Genomic DNA, 23526 nt, shown 5'->3' with positions numbered 1-23526 from the left:
ATATTATTATTATTAGGCAACATTAGCTCATTATTTCATAATGAGATCTGTCCAGTGTTGCTAAAACAAAAGGATGGCTTCAACACATGTTTTCAGCATCAACAGTTGAGGCCTTTAACTATTAAGGACAAACCAGAAACTAGTGAGGTCTGTGCAGGCAACAGCGCCCAGTTTACCAAACCCGGTTTAATGAGGTTCAGATTTTGGTGTTCTCGGGAGCTTTGATTGCAATAAAACAACAGTCATTTTAATTGGACTTCAATTAACAGCTGACATTAGGAAAGAGTGATGTCTGTCTACTGGCACCCTGAATGCAGCTTATTTGCATGTCTAATCAAAAGTCGGGGGGGTTTTAGGAGTTGTAAAATAAATTCTTGAGTGGACCAGATGAGGCTGTAATACTTTAACGATGTAATGCCACCAAAGCATTTCGTTTTCTTTTTGTGATTTTCTCCCCAATTGGACTTGGCCAACTACCCCACTCTTCTGAGCCGTCCTGGTCGCTGCTCTGCTCCACCCCTTCTGCCAATCTAGGGAGGGCTGCAGACTACCACACGCCTCCTCCCATACATGTGGAGTCACCAGCCGCTTCTTTTCACCTGGCAGTGAGGAGTTTCACCAGGAGGACGTAGCGCGTGGAAGGATCACGCTATTCCCCCCAGTTCCCCCTCCCCCCTGAACAGGCACCCCGGACACATACCCACATCCGGCTTCCCACCCGCAGGCACGGCCAACTGTGTGTAGGGATGCCTGACCAAGCCAGAGGTAACACGGGGATTCGAACCGGTGATCCTCGTGTTGGTAGGCAACGGGATAGAGCACCACGCCCTCCACCAAAGCCTTTCTAAGAGCTGTAGGTGGTCGGCATCACGGTGAAAGACTCAAGTTGCCCGCTTCTGAGCAAAACTGGGTACCACTTACATTCATCAATCTCTGCACATCAGCTCAATACCCTGAGATAAGCCCCGCCCCCTCACCTGGGTTAAAAGCAGGCGACTCGCCCATGAAATCTGATCCGTGACTTTAACGGCACCTGTTCGTATTATAGGTCGATCCCGGTCGTATTTTCAGCTACCAACTTTTTTATTTTTTTTTAAGGCAAACGGTTCAAATCCCATGAATTCCAACACTGCCTCTGGGCCCGATGAACGGCCAGTCCTCCGTCTCCTGCCTGCTGAATATGCAGTCGGGCAGCATAGCGCCGTCTGCAGGGCGTCGTCCCACCGGCCGCCGTTGTCATGGCGGCTAACGAGGCTAATAAAGCTCAAAGGCGCTCTTGAATCTCGAGGAGCATGAAAACCAGCGGAGGTCAATCAAGGCCGCGGCTTCGACACCAAAGGCCTGGGAGGCCTCAATGCAGCCTGGTGTCAGAAGAACAATGGCTGAAACAAACTAGAACAGATTACAGAAGAAATAAATAAATAGATAAATAAGGGGTGTTATGCAAACGAGCTCCAGAAACGTAGAGACCGTGGCAGCGTGCATGAATCACACAGCGAGAGAACAACACCACACGGTGTGTGTCTGGGACGTCCTCGCGGGACTCTGCAGCAGCTCATCCGTTCTGTCCCGTCGTAGCGGTGGACAACACGGCGGAGGACAAACCAATAATAAAGACTTCGTGATACCTGTTCCATATTCGAAGTCACGGGTATATATGGGATGTTAAGTGGCACCACGTCTCGGAGGTGTCGGTTAACGCGTTGCCCCTGGCTGCACGGCGAGGCTTTCTCACTGTGATCCGGTGAAACCGGTCCACCGGCGCCTCTGCGAGTAAGCGCTGTTTTCCTCGTCCAGCGCCGGGAGCTCTGATAAACGCTTCCTACAGCTTGTAGACAGGACGCAGTCCTGCCCGGCAAGTCTCGAAATCACACGTTTTATTACGGTTAGAGTGAACACGGTTAACCACGTTTATCAAATACATGAATCATATTCTGTATGAGGGCGGCACGGGGGCGCAGGGGGTTGGCGCGGTCGCCTCACAGCAAGAAGGGCCTGGGTTCGAGCCCCGGGGTAGTCCAACCTTGGGGGTCGCCCCGGGTCGTCCTCTTTGTGGAGTTTGCATGTTCGCCCCGTTTCTGTGTGGGTTTCCTCCCACAGTCCAAAGACATGTAGGTCAGCTGAATCAGACATACTAAATTGCCCCTAGGTGTGAATGTGTGTGTGTGTGTGTGTGTGTGTGTGTGTGTGTGTGTGTGTGTGTGTGTGTGTCTGTCGGCCCTGTCTCATGGCCTGGCGGCCTGTCCAGGGTGTCTCCCCGCCTGCCACCCAATGACTGCTTTGATAGGCTCCAGCATCCCCGCGACCCTGAGAGCAGGATAAGCGGTTTGGATAATGGATGGATGGCTGGATGGATGGATGGATGGCTGGATGGATGGATGGATGGATGGATGGATGGATGGATGGATGGATGGATGGATGGATGGCTGGCTGGCTGGCTGGCTGGCTGGATGGATGGATGGATGGATGGATGGATGGATGGATGGATGGATGGATGGATGGATGGATGGATGGATGGCTGGCTGGCTGGCTGGATGGCTGGATGGATGGCTGGATGGATGGATGGATGGCTGGCTGGCTGGATGGATGGATGGCTGGATGGATGGATGGATAGATGGTTGGATGGCTGGATGGCTGGATGGATGGATGGATGGATGGATGGCTGGATGGATGGCTGGATGGATGGCTGGCTGGATGGCTGGATGGATGGCTGGATGGATGGATGGCTGGATGGATGGCTGGATGGATGGATGGATGGATGGATGGATGGATGGCTGGATGGATGGATGGCTGGATGGATGGCTGGATGGATGGATGGATATTCTGTATGAAGAGTACTGTGCACCATTACAGCACAGTGGCTGAAATGCATTTGGGTATGCATACAAAATGTATGAAATCACGCATTTTATTTTTATTTTATTACATCTACATACCCTTTTCTTTTTTTTTAACCATGCCCTTAATCAGAACTCGCCGCTGGCACCTTGGCCGTCCACGAGTCCATTAGTTCGGGGTGTCATGAACTATTTCTGTAGAACTCATTTTTCACGTCTTCCCGCACCGCTCGAGAGAAGTTTAATCCAGGATATGTTTCGTTACACAGTCACACTGTTGGAGCCGTTTGTTAAATGGGAACCTTAGCAAACAAAATGTGGCTACTCTACTTACTGTTTTCGACCTAATTTGTTTTCTGCTGCTATCTTGCTGCATCTGCTTTTTGTGGCCTTGTTCAGTAACTGGGCGAGTTACATCCATGGAAGGGAGGCAATGAAAAGGTGAAGAGAGAGATGCAAATCGATGGTTAGTCAAACTCAGACTCAAGCAGAGCCACCGCTTCAGCTTCTCTCACAGAAAGTGTTCAGTCGGTGTTAAACCAGTTCTGCAATGGGCTTCAATCTGCACATTGCATCACACTGTGTTCCGACCAACCATCCAACCATCCATCCATCCATCCATCCATCCAACCATCCATCCATTATCCGAACCACTTATCCTGCTCTCAGGGTCGCGGGGATGCCAAGGGTGGCAGGCGGGGAGACACCCTGGACAGGCCACCAGGCCATCACAGGGCCCACACACACCTAGGCCCAATCTAGTACGTCCAATTCACCTGACCTACATGTCTTTGGACTGAGGGAGGAAACCGGAGCACCTGGAGGAAACCCACACAGACAGAGGAAGACCTGGGATGGGAAAAATTTGGGATTTAGAAACCCCCCCCCCCAAATTCTTCTTAGCTACAGCCACAGATATAGCAGTGTGCCGACAGAGAGGAAGGTTGCCACCGTTACCAAGCGAGGGTTTTAGTGCATCATAGGGAGGCTGTGTATTAAACTGTACTGCAGTGCTGAAATAAGGTGCCCATTTCAATAAAATAAAATAAATACTATTAAATATTATCATTATTATTAAATATAATTCAAATAGAGTACTTTCAGTTTCCTTGCTTACTTTAAGCACCTTTTTTTAATATCAAATTTGCTCAAATTCTCGACTGTATTATTTATTTGTGATCAGCTGGTTTTCGATGGTGTGGTTTGCGGTTAGGCCTATTTAACTTCCCAGTCTCATTTAGTGTTTAAGTAGACGTGAGCCGCACTTCTTTTTTCTTTTTTGGAGTTGTCTGAATAACACAACTTGAAAATGGAAAACACATGAGGTCGGCTGCTTTCTGGGCTGCCCTCTGGACTCGGTAGAATAGTGCCACCTCTCCAGTCCCGAACCATCGCCGGAGGAACTCTGGCGTCCCGCTACCCTCTTTAGCTTAGCCTGGCTCGGAGCTGGTGACAAGCTTTACAAAGGGTCCGGCCCGACTCTGCGGTGGAGGACGGGGCGCTAAAGTACAGCCCCGTGTGAACGTACTTTCATCAAGGCATGTTGATGGCAACTGCAGCTGGGGTTCTCTGCCGCTGGAGCTTCAAATGGCACTATCTTGCCCAAACTATATCTTAAAACACAGCTTTCTACGCACCAACAGCTCACGGACTATCACATATTCTGCCTGAACAGCTCATTACTGAGGATGCCCCTCGCCTTAGCGGTGTTTTATGACGACTGACACGCTGATATAGAACAAGAGAGGAAAGGATAGAGGCTCGAATGTGGCAGCGGAGGAGAAACGGACGCAGCAGGAACTCAAGAGGGCCTTCTGACATGCCGCATGTTTCCTGTAGCGCTCAACCAACGTGTGTCTCCTCCGAACTGGATGAAAACCTCATCAAGAGACAAAACCCTGCAAGGCTGGGAGGACTGCGCGGTTGTCTGCCACCGTCCACAGCCCGTCCAGGGACCAGGTAATACATCGAGCGGACACACGAGAGCCGATCATGAAGAACGTTTTGACCGAGGCGGACAGAGAGGGTAACACCGACTCCTGACAGAGCACCAGAAGAAAAGCTGAGCCGTCTCTGCGTCTTCCGGGCACCAGCGCAGGACGGTCAACGCAGAGACGGGCGATAACCAACGAAACACAAGTGTTTCGCTATCTGACCAGGTTTGCGACGGGAGACGTAAAGACACAAGGAGGAAATGAGGGAAACGAAAGCTTGAGGAGGAACCACAGCTGAGAAGGGATGGAGATCGGAAAGGGTTTCGAAGGCAGCGGTTTAGGGGAGCCGGGTCGGTGTGGAGACAAAGCAAGAGAGGCAAGATGGAGATGGTTTGGACATGTGTGGAGGAGAGATGCTGGGTATATTGGGGGAGGATGCTGAATATGGAGCTGCCAGGGAAGAGGAGAAGAGGAAGGCCAAAGAGGAGGTTTATGGATGTGGTGAGGGAGGACATGCAGGTGGCTGGTGTGACAGAGGAGGAAGACGCAGAGGACAGGAATAGATGGAAACAGATGATCCGCTGTGGCGCCCCCTAACGGGAGCAGCCGGAAGTAGTAGTAGTAGTAGTAGTAGTAGTAGTAGTAGTAGTAGTAGTTTAGGGAAGCCAGTGCAAAAGAGATGAAGTTATTCAGAACAAGAAAAGTTTTGAACCTGATGGAAAGAGAACACACACACACACACACACACACACACACACACACACACACACACACACCTCTGTGGCGAGGGGGCCAACACTGGGAGACGCAGTGCAGGGGGAAGAAGAGGCGATAATGAAACGAGGGGCTACCAGTGAGATTTGGATGAGAAAATTGAGGAGAGCAGTGTGCCCGGGGGGGGGGGACGCTCGATATGGGTTAAATCCCCAAAATACCAGTCGCCTGGGCCGCCCTCAGGTTTAAAGCGTAACTCCAATTTCTCTCCATCAAGCCCATTTGTCTACAAACTTGTGAGGATTCATTGTGTGAGGCAGGCGTTGTGTCCTCGTGGGGGGAAGATCAGTTCTCCCCACCCCCCCGCATTGTCAAAAAGCCAACTTTCTGCTGCCTTCAACTCGTTCTGAGATCTTTTTTTAGCTTGTGTTTCAACAAAACAGGTGTTGTCATCGACGTGTCTTTACTGTTCTGTTGAGGCCAGATGTCCTACTTGCCAAAAGGCACGCGAAGCAGTGCGGTGGCCTCTCGCTCCCCGGTGTCGTGATCGCCGCGGGTCCATCAGGACCTTAGCATATGGCCGCTCCTACGCAAATGTGTCCGCAGCAGCACCTTCTCGTGGTACCGCCTGTTTTCACAAAGTCTGCTGCGGGGGCGACCGGGTTCCCGGCGGTATAACCGGGTGGGTCGATTGGACTCGTTAGCCTTGGCCGGCAGCCAATGTAAGAGAAGGACAACTGTGATTTCAAACCCGGGTAGATGAAGCTCGTTAGCCTTGTCAGGCAGTTCAGAAGGACAACCCTGATTTAAACCTCCGCTGCCTTGCGGGTGTACTCGTCTACGGGAAAGGCTTCAGGAAGAAACCCTGAGGAACAATCTGCATCCGCCTCCATTGCCAGACTTCTCGCTTAGTCTTGCCACTGGTAGTAGGTGGTCTCGGACGAGAGAGTGGGGTTGATGATGCGCAACTCTTCCTCACTTTAATCATCGCGCAAGTCATCAGTCATCCATCACAGGATGACTGGATGGTCCTCGTCGCTGCGACGGACGAATAACACCGCTCTGTCGTAAGACCGACCGCATGACTAAAAAAGTGAGTTGATCAAGAGCGACAGAACAGTAACTGGCAAAACGAGGCCGACAGTAGTTTCAGGGCTGTTAGCATTTTGTGCTGTGATCTGATCACGCCAATTACCCCGCTCTTCCGGGCCGTCCCGGTCGCTGCTCCACCCCCTCTGCCGATCCGGAGAGGGCTGCAGACTACCACACGCCTCCTCCGATACACGTGGAGTCGCCAGCCGCTTCTTTTCACCTGACAGTGAGGAGTTTCACCAGGGGGACGTAGCGCGTGGGAGGATCATGCTATTCCCCCCAGTCCCCCCCCCCTGAACAGGTGCCCCGACTGACCAGAGGAAGCGCTAGCGCAGTGACCAGGACACATACCCACATCCGGCTTCCCACCCACAGACACGGCCAATTGTGGCTGTAGGGACGCCCAGCCAGGCTGGAGGTAATAGGGGGATTGGTAGGCCATGGAATAGACCGCCACACGACCCGAACGCCCTGATCCGATCACTTATTTATAGCCATGCATTATCGTGGCTTCATGTCAGCAATTTGTGCTTTTCAGGCTTGTATTAACACTGAAAACCGGAATTTTCTATCTTCTGCTGAAGTTGAAAATGTCACCCAAAAAAAACCTGGCATGTGGCAACACAATCTACCCGCGCCGCTGATTGACAGCCGGTGAAGCCAATCAAAATATTGCTGCTGGAACGCAGCCAAAATATGTTGTACAAACATGGCCGGTGTACTTACGCTTTGTCTTAATGGGGTAACGATCAGTTTGCACCATTGCCCGCAATGCCGCAAAGCCAACAACCTGTCAGCGTTCACACTGCGTGAGTGTGATATCCTGCTTTGATCAACGGTCATAAAACGCAAACAGCCCTGAAATTACCATTAGTCTTGGTTGGCCAGTCAGCATAATGTGGCCCCCGATCAAACTACATTACAATCATCTAACAACAGAAAAATAAAGACGCCAATGCAAACACCATTACACTGAGCGTGTGTATTTGTTTTGCAGAGAAGAGTGAGAGATGTGGTGATGTTTTGCAGAGAAGAGTGAGAGATGTGGTGATGTTTTGCAGAGAAGAGTGAGAGATGTGGTGGTGTTTTGTTTTGCAGAGAAGAGTGAGAGATGTGGTGATGTTTTACAGAGAAGAGTGAGATGTGGTGGTATTTAGTTTTGCAGAGAAGAGTGAGAGATGTGGTGGTGTTTTGAAGAGAAGAGTGAGAGATGTGGCGGTGTTTTGCAGAGAAGAGTGAGAGAAGTGGTGGTGTTTTGTAGAGAAGAGTGAGAGATATGGTGGTGTTTTGTTTTGCAGAGAAGAGTGAGAGATGTGGAGATGTTTTACAGAGAAGAGTGAGATGTGGTGGTATTTTGTTTTGCAGAGAAGAGTGAGAGATGTGGTGGTGTTTTGAAGAGAAGAGTGAGAGATGTGGCGGTGTTTTGCAGAGAAGAGTGAGAGAAGTGGTGGTGTTTTGTAGAGAAGAGTGAGAGATGTGGTGGTGTTTTGTAAAGAAGAGTGAGAGACGTGGTTGTGTTTTGCAGAGAGGAGTGAGAGATGTGGTGGTGTTTTGCAGAGAAGAGTGAGAGATGTGGTGGTGTTTTGCAGAGAAGAGTGAGAGAGGTGGTTGTGTTTTGCAGAGAAAAGAGATGTGGTGGTGTTTTGCAGGGAAGAGTGAGAGATGTGGTGGTGTTTTGTAGAGAAGAGTGAGAGAAGTGGTTGTGTTTTGCAGAGAAAAGAGAGATGTGGTGGTGTTTTGCAGGGAAGAGTGAGAGATGTGGTGGTGTTTTGTAGAGAAAAGCGAGATGTGGTGGTGTTTTGTAGAGAAAAGAGAGATGTGGTGGTATTTTGTAGAGAAGAGTGAGAGATGTGGTTGTGTTTTGCAGAGAAGAGTGAGAGATGTGGTTGTGTTTTGCAGAGAAGAGTGAGGGATGTGGTTGTGTTTTGCAGAGAAGAGTGAGAGATGTGGTTGTGTTTTGCAGAGAAGAGTGAGGGATGTGGTTGTGTTTTGTAGAGAAGAGTGAGAGATGTGGTGGTGTTTTGCGAAGAAGAGTGAGAGATGTGGTGGTGTTTTGAAGAGAGGAGTGAGAGATGTGGTGGTGTTTTGCAGAGAAGAGTGAGAGATGTGGTGGTGTTTTGAAGAGAGGAGTGAGAGAAGTGGTTGTGTTTTGCAGAAAAAAGAGAGATGTGGTGGTGTTTTGCAGAGAAGAGTGAGAGATGTGGTGGTGTTTTGAAGAGAGGAGTGAGAGAAGTGGTTGTGTTTTGCAGAGAAGAGTGAGATGTGGTGGTGTTTTGCAGAGAAGAGTGAGAGATGTGGTGGTGTTTTGCAGAGAAGAGTGAGAGATGTGGTGGTGTTTTGCAGAGAAGAGTGAGAGATGTGGTTGTGTTTTGGATAAACAGATGTTTGCAGGATATACTACAGCGATGAGGGAATGTATCACTAATTGCAGCTATGCATCCCATCCCATCTGTGGGCCGTGAATCACCTCTTCAGATCTTGCAGGGAATTTGACCCAGAGAGAAGCAATTGGAGTCATTACACAAGAAATAGTGAGTCTTCTGGCTGATCGTCTCATTTGATTATATTGCTCCTATAGAGACACGAGAACGCTCTACTGTTCACTTAACACATTTTTTGTGGGGGGATTTTCCCCCCTTTTTCTCCCCAGTTGTACCTGGCCATTCACCCCACTCTTCCAAGCTGTCCCGGTCGCTGCTCCACCCCCTCTGCTGATCCGGGGAGGGCTGCAGACTACCACATGCCTCCTCCGATACATGTGGAGTCGCCAGCCGCTTCTTTTCACCCGACAGTGAGGAGTTTCACCAGGGGGACGTAGCATGTGGGAGGATCACGCTTTTCCTCCCAGTTCCCCCTCCCCCCTGAACAGGTGCTATGACCGACCAGAGGAGGCGCTAGTGCAGCGACCAGGACATATTCTCACATCCGGCTTCCCACCCACAGACATGGCCAATAGGGACGCCAACCAAGCCGGAGGTAACACGAGGATTCGAACAGGCGATCCCCGTGTTGGTAGGAGACGGAATAGACCGCCAGGCTACCCGGACGCCCCACTTAACACATTTTAACAGGAAGAAGTTCAAAAAAACAACAACAATAAAAGAAAAAAGTAGGAAAAACGTTAGATATGAATGCCGCCCATCAGCCATCAGATTTGGACCACAGTAGCTATGGCAACAGGCAGCTTCCAGGTCCTGAGTACCAGAAGGCAGTACATCAGTCTTACCTCTAAGACTGAAGGAGGGAGTGGTAGATTAGTGATCGAATGGTGAAACAAGAGAGAGGAGAGAGACACAGCAGCGTTGAAGTGACAGCGAAGGCAGAAGTGTGTGATGCAGAGCGGCGGTGCGGATGTGTGGGAGCGGTACCGTACCTCCGTCGCCAGTGACTGTTGGGTCTGAAGCGTGGGTGTCTAAGAGTGCAGTAGTATCTGGAGGAGTGGGATGGGTGGGGGGAGTGGTAGATGGAGGCAGGGTGGTGGGGGCGCCTGGTGGGGGGCACACAGAGATGCAGACAAACGCAAAAAAAAAAAAAAAAGCAACGACAATAGGACACAAAAGCATGGCACATGAATAGGGACAATTAGATAAAACAACGACACAAATGGAACAAAAGCAGCAGTTACACAACGATGGACAACTGAAAAGGCAAAAATTATCAAGCAAAACACATGGAAATGAGTAAACACAATACTAAAATGCACTTACGACTCGGTAATACTGAAATAACAATAATAACAATAAATCAGATTAATCTCATGCTTTTCTAAATGCTTAAAGACACTTAACACCAGGGGCAAAAACAGACAAGCAAACAAAAACTGCTGATAAAGATAAGAGATGGTAATACATTTAGGCAATAAAACATAGGGATGGGTGGAGGTTAGCTGGAAAAGGCTTGTCTGACGAGGTGGGTTCTGAGGGCTTCTTTGAAAGCTGATAGAGTCGGGGCTGCTTTGATGTGGTTCGGAGAGAGGAGGCAACTGAAAAGGCCCCGTCACCCCCGGTCTGCTCGGTCCTGGCGACTTGCAGGAGGGTGGCGTTAGTGGACCTGAGGCAATGGTATGGGGTGTGCGGGGGGGGGGAGGTCGGAGAGGTAGGGGGGAGCCAGGTTGCTGAGGAGTAAGATTTTGAAGTTTATCGTGAGTCTAACCTCGAGCCAGTGGAGGTCTTGGAGGGCGGGGCTGATGCGAGCGCTTAAGCGGGTGCTGGCGAGCAGAGAGGTGGCCGAGTTTTGCACATACTGAAGTTTATTGAGGACCGGGTTAGTGGTACCGTAAGTAATCAAGCCTGGATGTTATGATGCAGGGGTGAATGTTTCTGCAGCAGTAGGCGACAGTGAGGGTTGGAGGCGGGCAATATTACAGGGATGAAGTCTGTTATAGTGGTCTGGCTGATATGGGGCAGGACTGAAACGGTGGGATTGAAGATGACTCCAAGGTTACGAACTTGGGCGGAGGGGGTTAAAAATTGAGTCATCGATGTTAAGGGAAAAAATCCTGGGTAGTGCAGATAAGGGAGTCTGGGCAATGACTAAGATTTCAGATTTATCGCTGTTGAGTTTTTTGCATTGATGAAATAAGATATTTATTTTATGTTTACTCTCACAGAGAAAATGCAAACTAGTCAACATTTGTGGTAAATGTGTCAGTGTTCGCTACCAAAGCTGTTAATTTTTGGCTGCGTACTCTGTTAGACATCATGAAAGGGAATAAATGCATGCAATGTATATTATAGAGGATTTATTATTTAGTAGTTACAACATGAACTACTCCATAAAAAGACAACTCCACCAAGGGATTTCAGCTTGTTTTAAGTCTCATTATGCTTATTTGAAGATATTGCTGGTAAACTGTTCTTACCCCACTGGCGGATATTAGTGCTTGTTTCAAGAAAGAGAGCACTTGTTTAGTGAGAATAGGACTTGTTTCCAGACATTTCATCTCAGTGGCGGCTCCTGCCAAATCTCTCGGGGGGGGGGGGGGGGGGGCAATTGTTGTGATAATGGTTGAGGCGATTGATTCAATGGGTAAATTAACCTAAATCAGCTAGCTAGCTTCACATTGTACTGTACAATTTCTTCTTTGCTGGTCACCCCACGTAGCAATACCACCAGTAACCACTAGATGGCAACATAAAACAAAGATTGTTCCTTAGGCTACATACATGTACAGTATCTTTGGGCAGCTACATCCAGGAGTTCATTGTAAAGGTCTTGAATAAAGTTATTTTGGCTCTACAGTGACTGAACAATCCACTGTGGTCAACAACAGATAAACTGTCATCTATCAGTTTGCCCTCATAAATACCTTTGAATGTGAAGAGAGAGCGAGACCTGCTTTACCATTAATCAAATAAAACGGAGTAAGGTCTTCACTCATAACAATCTGATTCAGTCTTCATTTCGAACACTCCACAAAGCTTCACACAATCGATAAGACGGGCTAGAATGTGGTGGTTCTTGTTCACCTCATCGTTATGACAACGCAGCTCTCGTCCAACTGTGAGGCAGTTATGACCCTCCCGAGAGCCGAAAGTTTCAGGCAAGCATCCGCATGCACCTTTGATGTTAAATGCTTTTTCGCCTTCTCCGAGAGATGATGCATGTCAGTGACACCCGTCGTTGTCCAAGCGGCTTTATAACAACGTGATGGATATGGAAATCTACATTTTTGGAGAAACTCACAAAAGTGGGAAATTCTAAATAATTTACACTTGAGGTTGCCAATTCATAGATTGGAGCCTGCATGTCCCAGAGGAAGTTGTGGTCAGGTGTGGTAGAATGTGATAGAAACATTCCCTCTCCCTTTCCCCTTTGGTGGAGCGTCGCCGACCGGCCTACGGAACAAACCACCCATGTTTACTCTAAAAAAAGAAAGAATATCTTAAATCAGGTTTCTTGTTTTGAGATTGCTCTTCTTGTTTTGTGAAATATAACAAGTCTGACAATCATGAAGCACACTTTCCTTGTATGAAGCAATAACGTCTGCCAGGGGAACGAGATAATTTTACTTGCGATATCCTGAAATGAGCATCATCAGACTTAAAACAAGATGCCATGGCTTGGCAAGTTTGTCTTTTTTGTGGTCTGACTAAGTTGGACTAGGTCGGTGTTTCAAGGACTACTATCGTCTCATAACCAACTGTTCTGCATGGTTTATGCACCTTGAATGACCCTTCACATCAGAGAGGGACCACGGCTCCACCGAACCATTTCAGGAGACTGACAATGAATGACTCTTTCTGGGTCAAGGTACACACCGGTCAGCTTTTCAAAAGCAGACACATCACATCATCGGAGTGGGATTTGGAACTTGGGACGATGAATAATTCATTGGCTGTGCATGAATGTTGTTTTGTCTGCCTCTTTGCATAGCCGGTGTGAAACCACAAGCTGTTGTTCACCGTAGGAATGCGAATAATGAGACGATGTTGAGAGACAAGCTAAATTTCATTACATTCAGAGTCAAAGTCCTCTGTGGGTGAGTGTTACAATTTGAGCACAGCGGAGAGAGATACTAACTGTGTAAACAGAATAATCGGTGAAAGTGTGTTGTTGGATACTCGTGACCTTAAACCAGGCAGACAAGTGGCAGGCTTTTGAGCTCCCGCTGAGCTCCCGCTGATGTGTTACGATAAAGAGACAACAATTCTTAGTATTTCTGGGTAAAACAACGGAATAAAACACCCTAACTTGTAAGCACGGATCCATACTGGTGTTGAATATCCCCACTGCCCTGTTTTCCCTCATGCTCGGTGCGATGTGGTTTTTCATATGTCTCCACGTGAAGCCATGATTGGAGATGAAAAGGCCTGTGTCTGCAGAGCCCGGAGGCGGTATCGCACACTGGGGACCTAACACTGAACGAACTAGGGGCGCAGTCAGTTGAGTGCAGCTCTCTCTGCCAGCCGTACGTATCCCCCCTTCTCCGGTGTTCGAACCTGACAACAAATCACCCCATTAGTCACCTACCAGTAGAGGGGAACTACACGCACACACAGATAGATAAAGACAATGTTATTCCTAGCATTATACGACTTTTGGGCAATTGACTGAACGGGAAATACGGGAAAAAAGGTCCTTAATATGCAGTGCTCAAAACGTTTTGCCTGTCAGTCTGTGGATGTGCAGCCCCCTAGGCCAGTGGTTCTCAACCTTTTTGGGGTCCTGGACCCCCTGCGTATTTTTGATCTACCCTGAGGACCCCTCTACCTGATCTTGGGAGAGGGGGGTTGCAATTTGATAGAAACAGTAGAAACTGCATTTTAAATTGCATTATAGCATTTATTCACTCTTTGGGGCAAAAATAAGAGCTTTCAGTTGTAACTTAGATATAGTTAACAAAACAGAATTCTTATGCAGTAACTTTCAGATATATGTAACAAAACAGAATATGTATTCAGTTACTTTCAGATATATGTAACAAAACAGAATATGTATTCAGTAACTTTCAGATATATGTAACAACACAGAATATGTATTCAGTAACTTTCAGATATATGTAACAAAACAATATGTATTCAGTAACTTTCAGATATATGTAACAACAGAATTTTTATGCAGTAACTTTTAACAATGCAAACGGGAGCGAGATCTCTTATTAAAATACAATAAATTACGCTTGTGAAACAGATGTAATTAGAGAAAAAAGTCCTGTTACCCTTTATAGTTTAGGCAGATAAAGGTCTCAGTCACATTTGAGTAAAATAATCCTATTTCTATAAATGTCATAGGATCTTTTTTTTAAAGATATTTTATTTTCACGGACCCCTTGCAATCACACCACGGACCCCTAGGGGTCCGCGGACCCCCGGTTGAGAAACACTGCCCTAGGCGGACCCTCGCACGAAAACGACCAAGTCTGACATGAAATGACAGATCTGCCTATCATAAAAAAGCCCTTATTACATGACATTATTAAAGCCATTATCAAAAGATGTCAAACGTGTTTAACAGTCGCAGTGTTCATGATATAAACTGAACCAAGACGGCTCTGCTGATTGACTTTCATTCATAAAAAAACGGTCCGAAAACATAGCTCAGCCACGGGGGATGTTTTATTGCAGCTGCTGGAGATGATTTCCAGCTGCGACTGTGAGTAGTCCTACTCTTGAACTTGTACTTCACAGCAGAGCTTTAAAATCGGACACTACAGCGCTTCCGTGTGGCGGTGAGTCGCGCATGCGCACGGTGGACTCAGATTGGGCAGCAACATAAAGCAGCATTGGTCAAGCAAGCTAAAAGTGAACGGAGAGAGGGACACGGCTGACCAGAGGAGGCGCTAGTGCAGCGATCACGACACATACCCACATCTGGCTACCCGCAGACACGGCCAACTGTGTCCGTAGGGACGCCCGACCAAGCCGGGGGTAACACGGGGATCAGAACCGGCGACCCCGTGTTGGCAGGCAGCGGAACAGACCGCCACGCCACCCGGACGCCCCTGCTAAACTGTTTTTCAGGCACTGCAAGAATGTTTACTCTAAAATTAAAATACATGAAGGGTCTTACGTCAAAGCAAAGTCAGAGGATCCCATTTCTACCTTTCAGGTGTTTTACTAGGGTTATTTAACCACACAGCGTGCACATCAGAAAACAGCTTGGCACCCACTGGAGGGCGCTAGACGCCTCATCAGAAGGAGGGAGGACCGTTTGTCTACGGGTGGGTTGGTGATCGATTTCCTCGCCCTCTCATTTGCACGGTTGGTTTCAGTCCCCACCAAGATGCCGAGCTGTCGGCGTCAAGTCGGGCCTCCGCCCCTGAAAACGTAAATGTTCGCGCTGCCACGCGTGGAGGTGACTGGAGAAACGCAGGCGAACCGTTGTGTGACCAGCTTAACGAGATTACAGTCGCACGCTGGCTTTTATGTTTACGTTTCGCTGCATTTAACGGTTAACTACAGACTTTTAATTGGCTTTGGTACTCCTCTGCGGCACCCACTGTCCTGTGTGCCTGGATGACATTTTAGCCCCGGCATAAATCACTAAGCAGCTAAGTGCATGTCTCAGGGAGACGGGGGGAGAAAACGGCTCCTTGTTGGAGAGGAACCATTAAAAAGGCATTTCCCGAGAATTATGGCAGCAATTGTGAAAGGTTTAAAGGTGTGCTAATCACTAAAGAAGGGTAGAAACAGATCCGGTGCCATTTTAGAGGCGCAGGTAATGAATCAGGATAGGAGTCGTTGACCGCAGCATAGCCAATTACCTTTACTGTGGCGCACAAATTGTCAGTTTTATGGCATCACCATCATTAGTTGCAATGGTTACACTAGTTGTTACATTGGAGCGGCATTTGAAGGAATTGTTCTCTGGTCACAGAGATCCTGGTGCACCGAACCCCCCCCCCCCCCACAATACCAATTAAACCTCCAACAAGACTTTCTACCTGAAATGAAAAGATGGGAACAGCGGCCGAATAGTGAGAGTGAAAGTGAAAACTCCCAAGTCCTGAAAGTTCAATTGTTTTAAGTTGTGAAAAGAGCAGGGCTGGGGGGGCTCAGGGGCGCGACGGGGGGGGAGCCCACATCAGAGGGGGCGCCAAAAGACTGTACGCAAAAAAAAAAAAGTTTTATTATAATTAAAAAATGTAACATGTAACCATATATTCTAATCCAAAATTCTCATCCAAGTAATAATATTTATAAATATTAAACTTTTAAAAAACAAATAGGCCTATAACCAGAAATTGTTTACCGTACAATGAACTTTTGGCGCCCCTGCTGATGCGGCGCCAGTGTGCACTGCGCCCTCTGCACCCCCCCTCGATGCGCCCCTGGGGGGGGGGGGCTATTCAGAGATCATCTGTTGAGTTCCACATAAACACGTATGTATGTTGTTAGAAGTAATTCACAGATGTTCACAAGAAAATCTTAACCTTTTTTCTCTCTTGACCCCCCCCCCCAAATTGCATTTGGCCAATTAGCCCACTCTTCCGAGCCATCCCAGTCTCTGCTCCACCCCCTCTGCCGATCTGGGGAGGGCTGCAGACTACCACATGCCTCCTCCGATACATGTGGAGTCACCAGCCGCTTCTTTGCACCTGACAGTGAGGAGTTTCACCAGGGGGAGAGGTAGCACATGGGAGGATCACACTACCCCCCCCCCCCAGTTCCCCCTCCCCCCTTAACAGGCGCCCCGACCTGGTCAGGACACATACCCACATCCGTCTTCCCACCCGCAGACACGGCCAATTCTGTCTGTAGGGATGCCCGACCAAGCCGGAGGCAACACGGGGATTCGAACCGGCGATCCCCGCGTTGGTAGGCAACGGAATAGACAGCTACGTCACCCGGACTCTGAACATCTTAACCTTTAATATCTAGAAAGTTGCAACATTTACACTGCAGGGCTGGATTTCAGTGCAGCCGCTTGGAGGGGAAGTTAGCATGTTTGTTACGGTACTGGGACCCACATTGTGCAGTAGTGCTACTAGTGGGCAAAAACTCTGCAGTTCATCTTTGAACAGCTTCACGAGGGGACATAAAAGCACAAAATTATATATGTCTGGACATCTCCACTATAACTAACCCAAGTTTATTATGCTATATTAATGCTGTTCTCCTTTCAGAGATTTGTCAAAATAACTGGCTTGGACACCCTATTCATCCTTTTCCTGGGCATCTGCAAGGCGTTCCTGCTTGTTGCTGAGGATAAGAGCTGCAATGAATCTCCCTTAATACTAATGAAGCCTTCATAAAGGATTAGAATTTAAATAGATAAAATTAGGAGCTGGGAAATGGAGATGAAATGTATGACTCCCAAAGATCAAATGACATTTATCACTCCTTAGCACCTCGGCCATTGCTGTTTGGGGGCTTTAAAGGATAATTCCGCCTTTTCACAACCTGGGCAAAAGAACACGAGCATGTCTCAACAAGTCCAATACAACCCAATTATCCTCGTTATAGTCAGATAAATTTTCAGCAAGTGCAGCAGATTTTCTAGGATTTGGATTTCACATGATAGTTGATGTAAAGGTGAGCACCATACACTATAAACATAAACTACATGTGTGCATGGATACCTACAGCTGGTCATTCACAGAATTTGAACCAGGAAGTAGCTCAGTAATGTCACTGATTGATAATATTGGACATTTTGGATAATAACTTTTAACTTGTTTGCACTTCTAAACATGTGGCTTAGATAACTGGGTTGAATTGGACTCATTAAAATGCGTATTAACACTCGTGCTCAGTTGTCCCGTTGCAAAGCTGAATCTAAGCGTGGTTCCTTGATCAAAATCTCAAAAATTGAAGCCACAAGTAAACGGATATCACAACTGATATGCATGATGGCAAAAACCACAAAAACAAGACCCAGCTTGTAAAAGAACAGAATTATGCTTTAAATCATGCCCTAAATTTAATTTGATTTTAAATCTCCTCCTGATACCGTTTCACAGATCTGTAGCCAGTCAACTGTTGTCCTCCTCTGCTACACAAAATATTTCAACCTTTGGTTTAGACTTAGTATGCACAGAATAACGGCGGGAAAAAAATAAAACATGTTTGCTCTTTTCTTTCTGTCAGATTAATGAATATGAATATGAATAGGAAATAATGAAAAGAAAAAAAAGTATTTCCACTCATAATTTTAGATTAAGACCTGGTCCATACTGCTTACCTTTACCTGTGTGTGATGGCTACCTCACTGAACTGCTGCAGCTTGCACGTCTGTGGTGTCAACACAGACAGCACTGCTGCTGCCACCCTCATCGATCTACATTGAGTCTGCCTTTGATAATGGCCACCAATAATCAAATGTTTCATTTCATTTCATTATACATTTAATTTATACTCAGTTTAGACAGAAAAAGCTTAAAGCATGTGCTCAATTGTAAAAAGAAAATATGTAGAATTTGTATGATATTTCTACAAGTATAGACATCGAAACTATAGTGAAAGGTGTCGGTTATGTAATGTTGCTGCTAAGATGTCAATATGACCACCAACAGATTGTTTCCACTGTCTATTTTTGCTGAGAACTGCACACTTCACGCAGAGAAAATAGGCCTGACACCAAAACTCTAGATGAAGTGTTGCTGCAGCACAGCTCGAGTCGCGCCTGAGTCGCGTTGCTCACCCGGGCTGTGTCTGTGCTAACCTGCTAACAGCTTAGAGCATCTGCTAACCTGTTAACAGGTTAGAGTATTTACTAACCTGCTAAGAGGTTAGAGTGTCTGCGCTAACCTGTTAACAGTTTAATGTTTCTGCTAACCTGTTAACAGGTTAGCGTGTCTGCTAACCTGTGAGTGTCTGCTAACCTGTTAACAGGTTAGAGTGTCTAGAGGTTCCGTAACATGTTAACAGGTTAGAATGTCTAGAAGTTCCCTAACCTGTTAACAGGTTAGAGTGTCTAGAGGTTCCGTAACCTGTTAACAGGTTAGAGTGTCTAGAAGTTCCCTAACCTGTTAACAGGTTAGAGTGTCTAGAGGTTCCCTAACCTGTTAACAGGTTAGAGTGTCTAGAGGTTCCCTAACCTGTTAACAGGTTAGAGTGTCTAGAAGTTCCCTAACCTGTTAACAGGTTAGAGTGTCTAGAGGTTCCGTAACGTGTTAACAGGTTAGAGTGTCTAGAAGTTCCCTAACCTGTTAACAGGTTAGAGTGTCTAGAGGTTCCGTAACCTGTTAACAGGTTAGAGTGTCTAGAGGTTCTGTAAACTGTTAACAGGTTAGAGTGTCTAGAGGTTCTGTAGACTGTTAACAGGTTAGAGTGTCTAGAGGTTCTGTAAACTGTTAACAGGTTAGAGTGTCTAGAGGTTCTGTAGACTGTTAACAGGTTAGAGTGTCTAGAGGTTCTGTAAACTGTTAACAGGTTAGAGTGTCTAGAGGTTCTGTAAACTGTTAACAGGTTAGAGTGTCTAGAGGTTCTGTAAACTGTTAACAGGTTAGAGTGTCTAGAGGTTCTGTAAACTATTAACAGGTTAGAGGGTCTAGAGGTTCTGTAACCTGTTAACAGGTTAGAGGGTCTAGAGGTTCTGTAAACTGTTAACAAGTTAGTGGGTCTAGAGGTTCTGTAAACTGTTAACAGGTTAGAGTGTCTAGAGGTTCTGTAAACTGTTAACAGGTTAGAGTGTCTAGAGGTTTTGTAAACTGTTAACAGGTTAGAGTGTCTTCACGCAGCCCCAAGAGGTTCCGTGGTGCACATGCGCTGCTCAGGTAGGCAGTGTGGCCCGAAGGAAAGATGTAATTTCCCTCTCTTGTCAGGGCATTTCCTCTATCGACTGAACTGAAATGAGATAACATGCAAATCAAAATGTGCTGCTACTCATACTAATAATAATAATAAAAAGAATGGTAATGTAATGTAACACCTTATCGACATGATTGATGTCTTCATTTACTCCCACTTGAGGGTAGTCAGCATGCAGGACTGGTTATAAAAGAGCACCTTGGGGCTGGTAAAGATAAGGTGTCCCACGCAAGGACACTGGGGCGACGCAAAGGTTTTAAACCTGTTTTCTTTGGTTAAACAGATGTATACAACCTCCTTCATTCACCTCAACCTAATTCAATGGTTTTCAATTTGTGGTTCGCGACCCACAGGTAGGTCACAGCAGGACACCAGGTAGGTCGCAAGATGTCCATAATGAAAGCATTTTGTTGTAATGCAGAATTTGAATAACAAATAAAAACATTTCTTGCCGCACTTTTTGATTCAATGCAAAAAATGCAATGATTTATGTTCCAAACTATCACAAACATAATGTTTAATGGGGGCGTCCGGGTAGCGTGGCGGTCTATTCCTTTGGCTACCTACATGGGGGTCGCCGGTTCCCCGTGTTACCTCCGGCTTGGTCGGGTGTCTCCACAGACACAATTGGCCGTGTCTGCTGGTGGGAAGCCAGATGTGGGTATGTGTCGTGGTCGCTGCACTAGCGCCTCCTCTGGTCGGTTGGGGCGCCTGTTCGCGGGAGAGGGGGAACTGGGGGGGAATAGCATGATCCTTGATCACTGAAGACGGAGACTAGGAATACTGCATAGAAATATAATATAGAGAGGACTGTTATCTCGTCCTGTGACAGGTAACGAGAATTTATTTGTTATTTTAATGCACAAAATATTTAGTGGTTCACAGGTCAAAAAGTATCTCCAAAGGTCAATCCATCATGGCGTGAAAAAGTTGGGAAACGCCTGACCTAGACCACGGTTGTCAGATCGTGCTGTAGTATTATTGATGACAAACGGTGAATTATTTTTAATAATGGGAGCCGCATTACAACATAACAATGCCCGCCGCCGCTATCCGTCCAACCCTGCTGCCCCCGAAGGTGCAGGCAAATGCTGGGCTCTCTCTCTAAATCAGATCAAAACACAGGGGCTGATAGTGACGCTAACCTTGCCTCCATCCTTCACCCACCTTCCACCTGGTCATCGCCACAGAGCCGCCGGGGAGAACAAAGGGAACATGGAGATTTATTATCTCATTTACAATGTAGCCGCTCGGCCTTAAAGGCGGAGGGGAACATGAGGGCCGGCGCCACCAATTAACAATCAACAGAACCATAAAGGATGAAGGCAGCACATCGGGCCTGCATCAGATGAGGACCCGAGTTATCCTATCTGTCTGTCTGTCTGTCTGTCTGTCTGTTTCTGTCTCTCTCTTGATGTGCTTGTCTCTGTCTCTCTGTCTGTCTGTCTCACTCTCCAACTGTCTGTCTGTCTGTGTCTGTCTCTCTCTCTGTTTGTATCTGTCTCTCTATCTGTCTGTCTGTGTCTGTCTCTGTCGCACTCTCCAACTGTCTGTCTGTCTCACTCTCCATCTGTCTGTCTCTCTCTTTCTTTCTGTCTATCTCTGTGTCTCTGTCTCTCTCACTCTCCAACTGTCTGTCTGTCTGTCTCTGTCTCTGTCTCTCTCTCTCTCTGTCTCTCTCTGTCTCTCTGTCTCTCTCTCTCTCTCTCTCTCTCTCTCTCTCTCTCTCTCTCTCTCTCTCTCTCTCTATCTGTTTGTATCTGTCTCTCTATCTGTCTGTCTGTCTCACTCTCCATCTGTCTGTCTCTGTCTTTCTTTCTGTCTATCTCTGAGTGTTTGTCTCTATATCTGTCTGTCTCGCACTCTATTTGTCCCTCTCTGTCTGTTTCTGCTGTCTGTTTCTCTCTCTCTCTGTCTGTTTCTACCATGTGTCTCTCTGTCTGCCCGTTTCTCTCTCTTTCTCTGCCCATCTGTCATCTTTATGTCTCTCTTTTGCTGTCTGTCTGTGTGTCTGTCTGTGTGTCTATCTTTGTGTCTGTCTGTCTGTCTCACACATCATCTTTCTGTCTCTCTGTCCTTCTTTCTGTCTATCTCTGTCTGTTTGTCGCTATCTGTCTGTCTCGCACTCTATTTGTCCCTCTCTCTCTCTGTCTGTCTCTGTCTTTCTCTGCCCATCTGTCTGTCTTTATGTCTCCCTCTGTGTGTCTGTCTCTCTCCAGCCTCTCCTTACTGTCACTCCTCAGTAGCCTGGATGTTAAACTGATGCAACTAAATGATACAACAACAAAAAAAGAAGAAGAGGAAAACCTAAGAATTTTAAAGGTGCATGTTATAATGAGCGACTTAATTAGTGCCCCAGGGAATTAGCTATTTTTACTTCGCCTCCTTCCGGCGAAGTTGGAGTCCAGGGGTCAGAGGTCAGACGCAGAACAGCGCTCTGGCAGCAGGGAGGGGAATTCGTGTCTTACTCAAGGACATTGCAGCCGGTTCAGGGTGGGGGCTAGAGCCGGTCGCTCATTTGAAGGACAGCCTTCCTCAAACACACACACACACACACACAAACCACCATCTTGTTGTACTTTTTACCCACGTGGCCCTAAGTGATGCACAGGTCAGCTCTGGCGCCACCAGAACCCGTCCGCAGCTTTAATGGACCTGCCCGCAATCGAACCTGCGGCTGGTAAATGGGCGTCAGTGGATCTGCGATGGGCTATCACAAACCGGCTTTTTAGATAATCGCTTTTTTTCTGCTCATAAATTCATCCTCTTTTATCAAGCGGAGGTGTGGACTCGAGTCACATGGCTTGGACTCGAGTCACACTCAAGTCGAAGAGCACAGAGTGACTTGTTTAGGACTTGGAACTCAGAGTTTGGGACTCGGGACTTGACTTGGGACTTGAGTGCCGAGACTGGAGACTTAGTTGTGACTTGGAAAGCAATGACATGTTCCCACCTGTGCTGTCGAGGCTCACTGTGTGTGTGTGTGTGTGTGTGTGTGTGTGTGTGTGTGTGTGTGTGTGTGTGTGTGTGTGTGTGTGTGTGTGTGTGTGTGTGTGTTACAGATTGGGCAGATCAGATAAGCTCACTTGGCATGCTATCAGGCTACGAAGAGACTAAGCCTACACTGACAAGAGGAATTGTGTGAGCTCGGAGTAGTGCTGATGAATATCTGCTATTTGTCGTGTGTTGCTCTCAGCTGCAGGTGTGTAATGGAACCGAAATAAATCGGCGCGTCTGAGTGGCACGTCTGAACTTCGCTGACTGCAAATTCGTTTTATTGATTGCAAAGTTGGGGCTGAAATCCTGAACGCGTCGTGGCATTGTGAATTATTGTGTAATTGAAATGGCCGAGAGAATGGAAAAGGTGTCTCGGCACATATGTGACGTGCATGTGTAGGCCGCTTAAACAGGTCAGGGCAAATTGTCCAGATGGAAGCAGCTAGGACAGCTCAGGGGTACTAGTCACATATTTTTTTTTATTATTGATCATGTGAAAATGTGGTTTTCTTCTCATAAACTTGACCCGCCCGCAACATGTCCAAACTTCAGCAACAAGATTTTTTGGCAACAGTTTCTATGAAGCTTGCATCTATAACGCCCTATAAGCATCTATAACGCCCTATAAACATCTATAACGCCCATACTTTCCTATAATGTGTATTACAATGACTAACGGCTATGGCTGAAGACTGTGAAATAGCACTGAAGTGTCATTATGCATCTCTACAAAACTTCAGCAAAACAAGTTGGCTATGA

The 23526-nt window shown here is 47.1% G+C and overlaps 1 protein-coding gene across 1 annotated transcript in view; it reads right to left on the bottom strand.

The window, feature by feature from the left end:
• The window catches only part of LOC130117086 (cell adhesion molecule 2-like), a 125137-nt gene that overhangs the window by 24916 nt on the left and 76695 nt on the right, over positions 1-23526 (bottom strand). Inside the window, exon 8 of the mRNA XM_056285235.1 lies at positions 9946-10064. Coding sequence (XP_056141210.1) covers positions 9946-10064 — 119 coding nt within the window. The remainder of the gene's footprint in view (positions 1-9945; positions 10065-23526) is intronic.

The sequence above is a fragment of the Lampris incognitus genome, chromosome 8 (assembly GCF_029633865.1).
Source record: "Lampris incognitus isolate fLamInc1 chromosome 8, fLamInc1.hap2, whole genome shotgun sequence".
Classification (NCBI taxonomy): domain Eukaryota; kingdom Metazoa; phylum Chordata; class Actinopteri; order Lampriformes; family Lampridae; genus Lampris; species Lampris incognitus.
The sequence above is the reverse complement of the archived record's forward strand: the minus strand, read 5'-3'. Positions and strand labels throughout refer to the sequence as shown.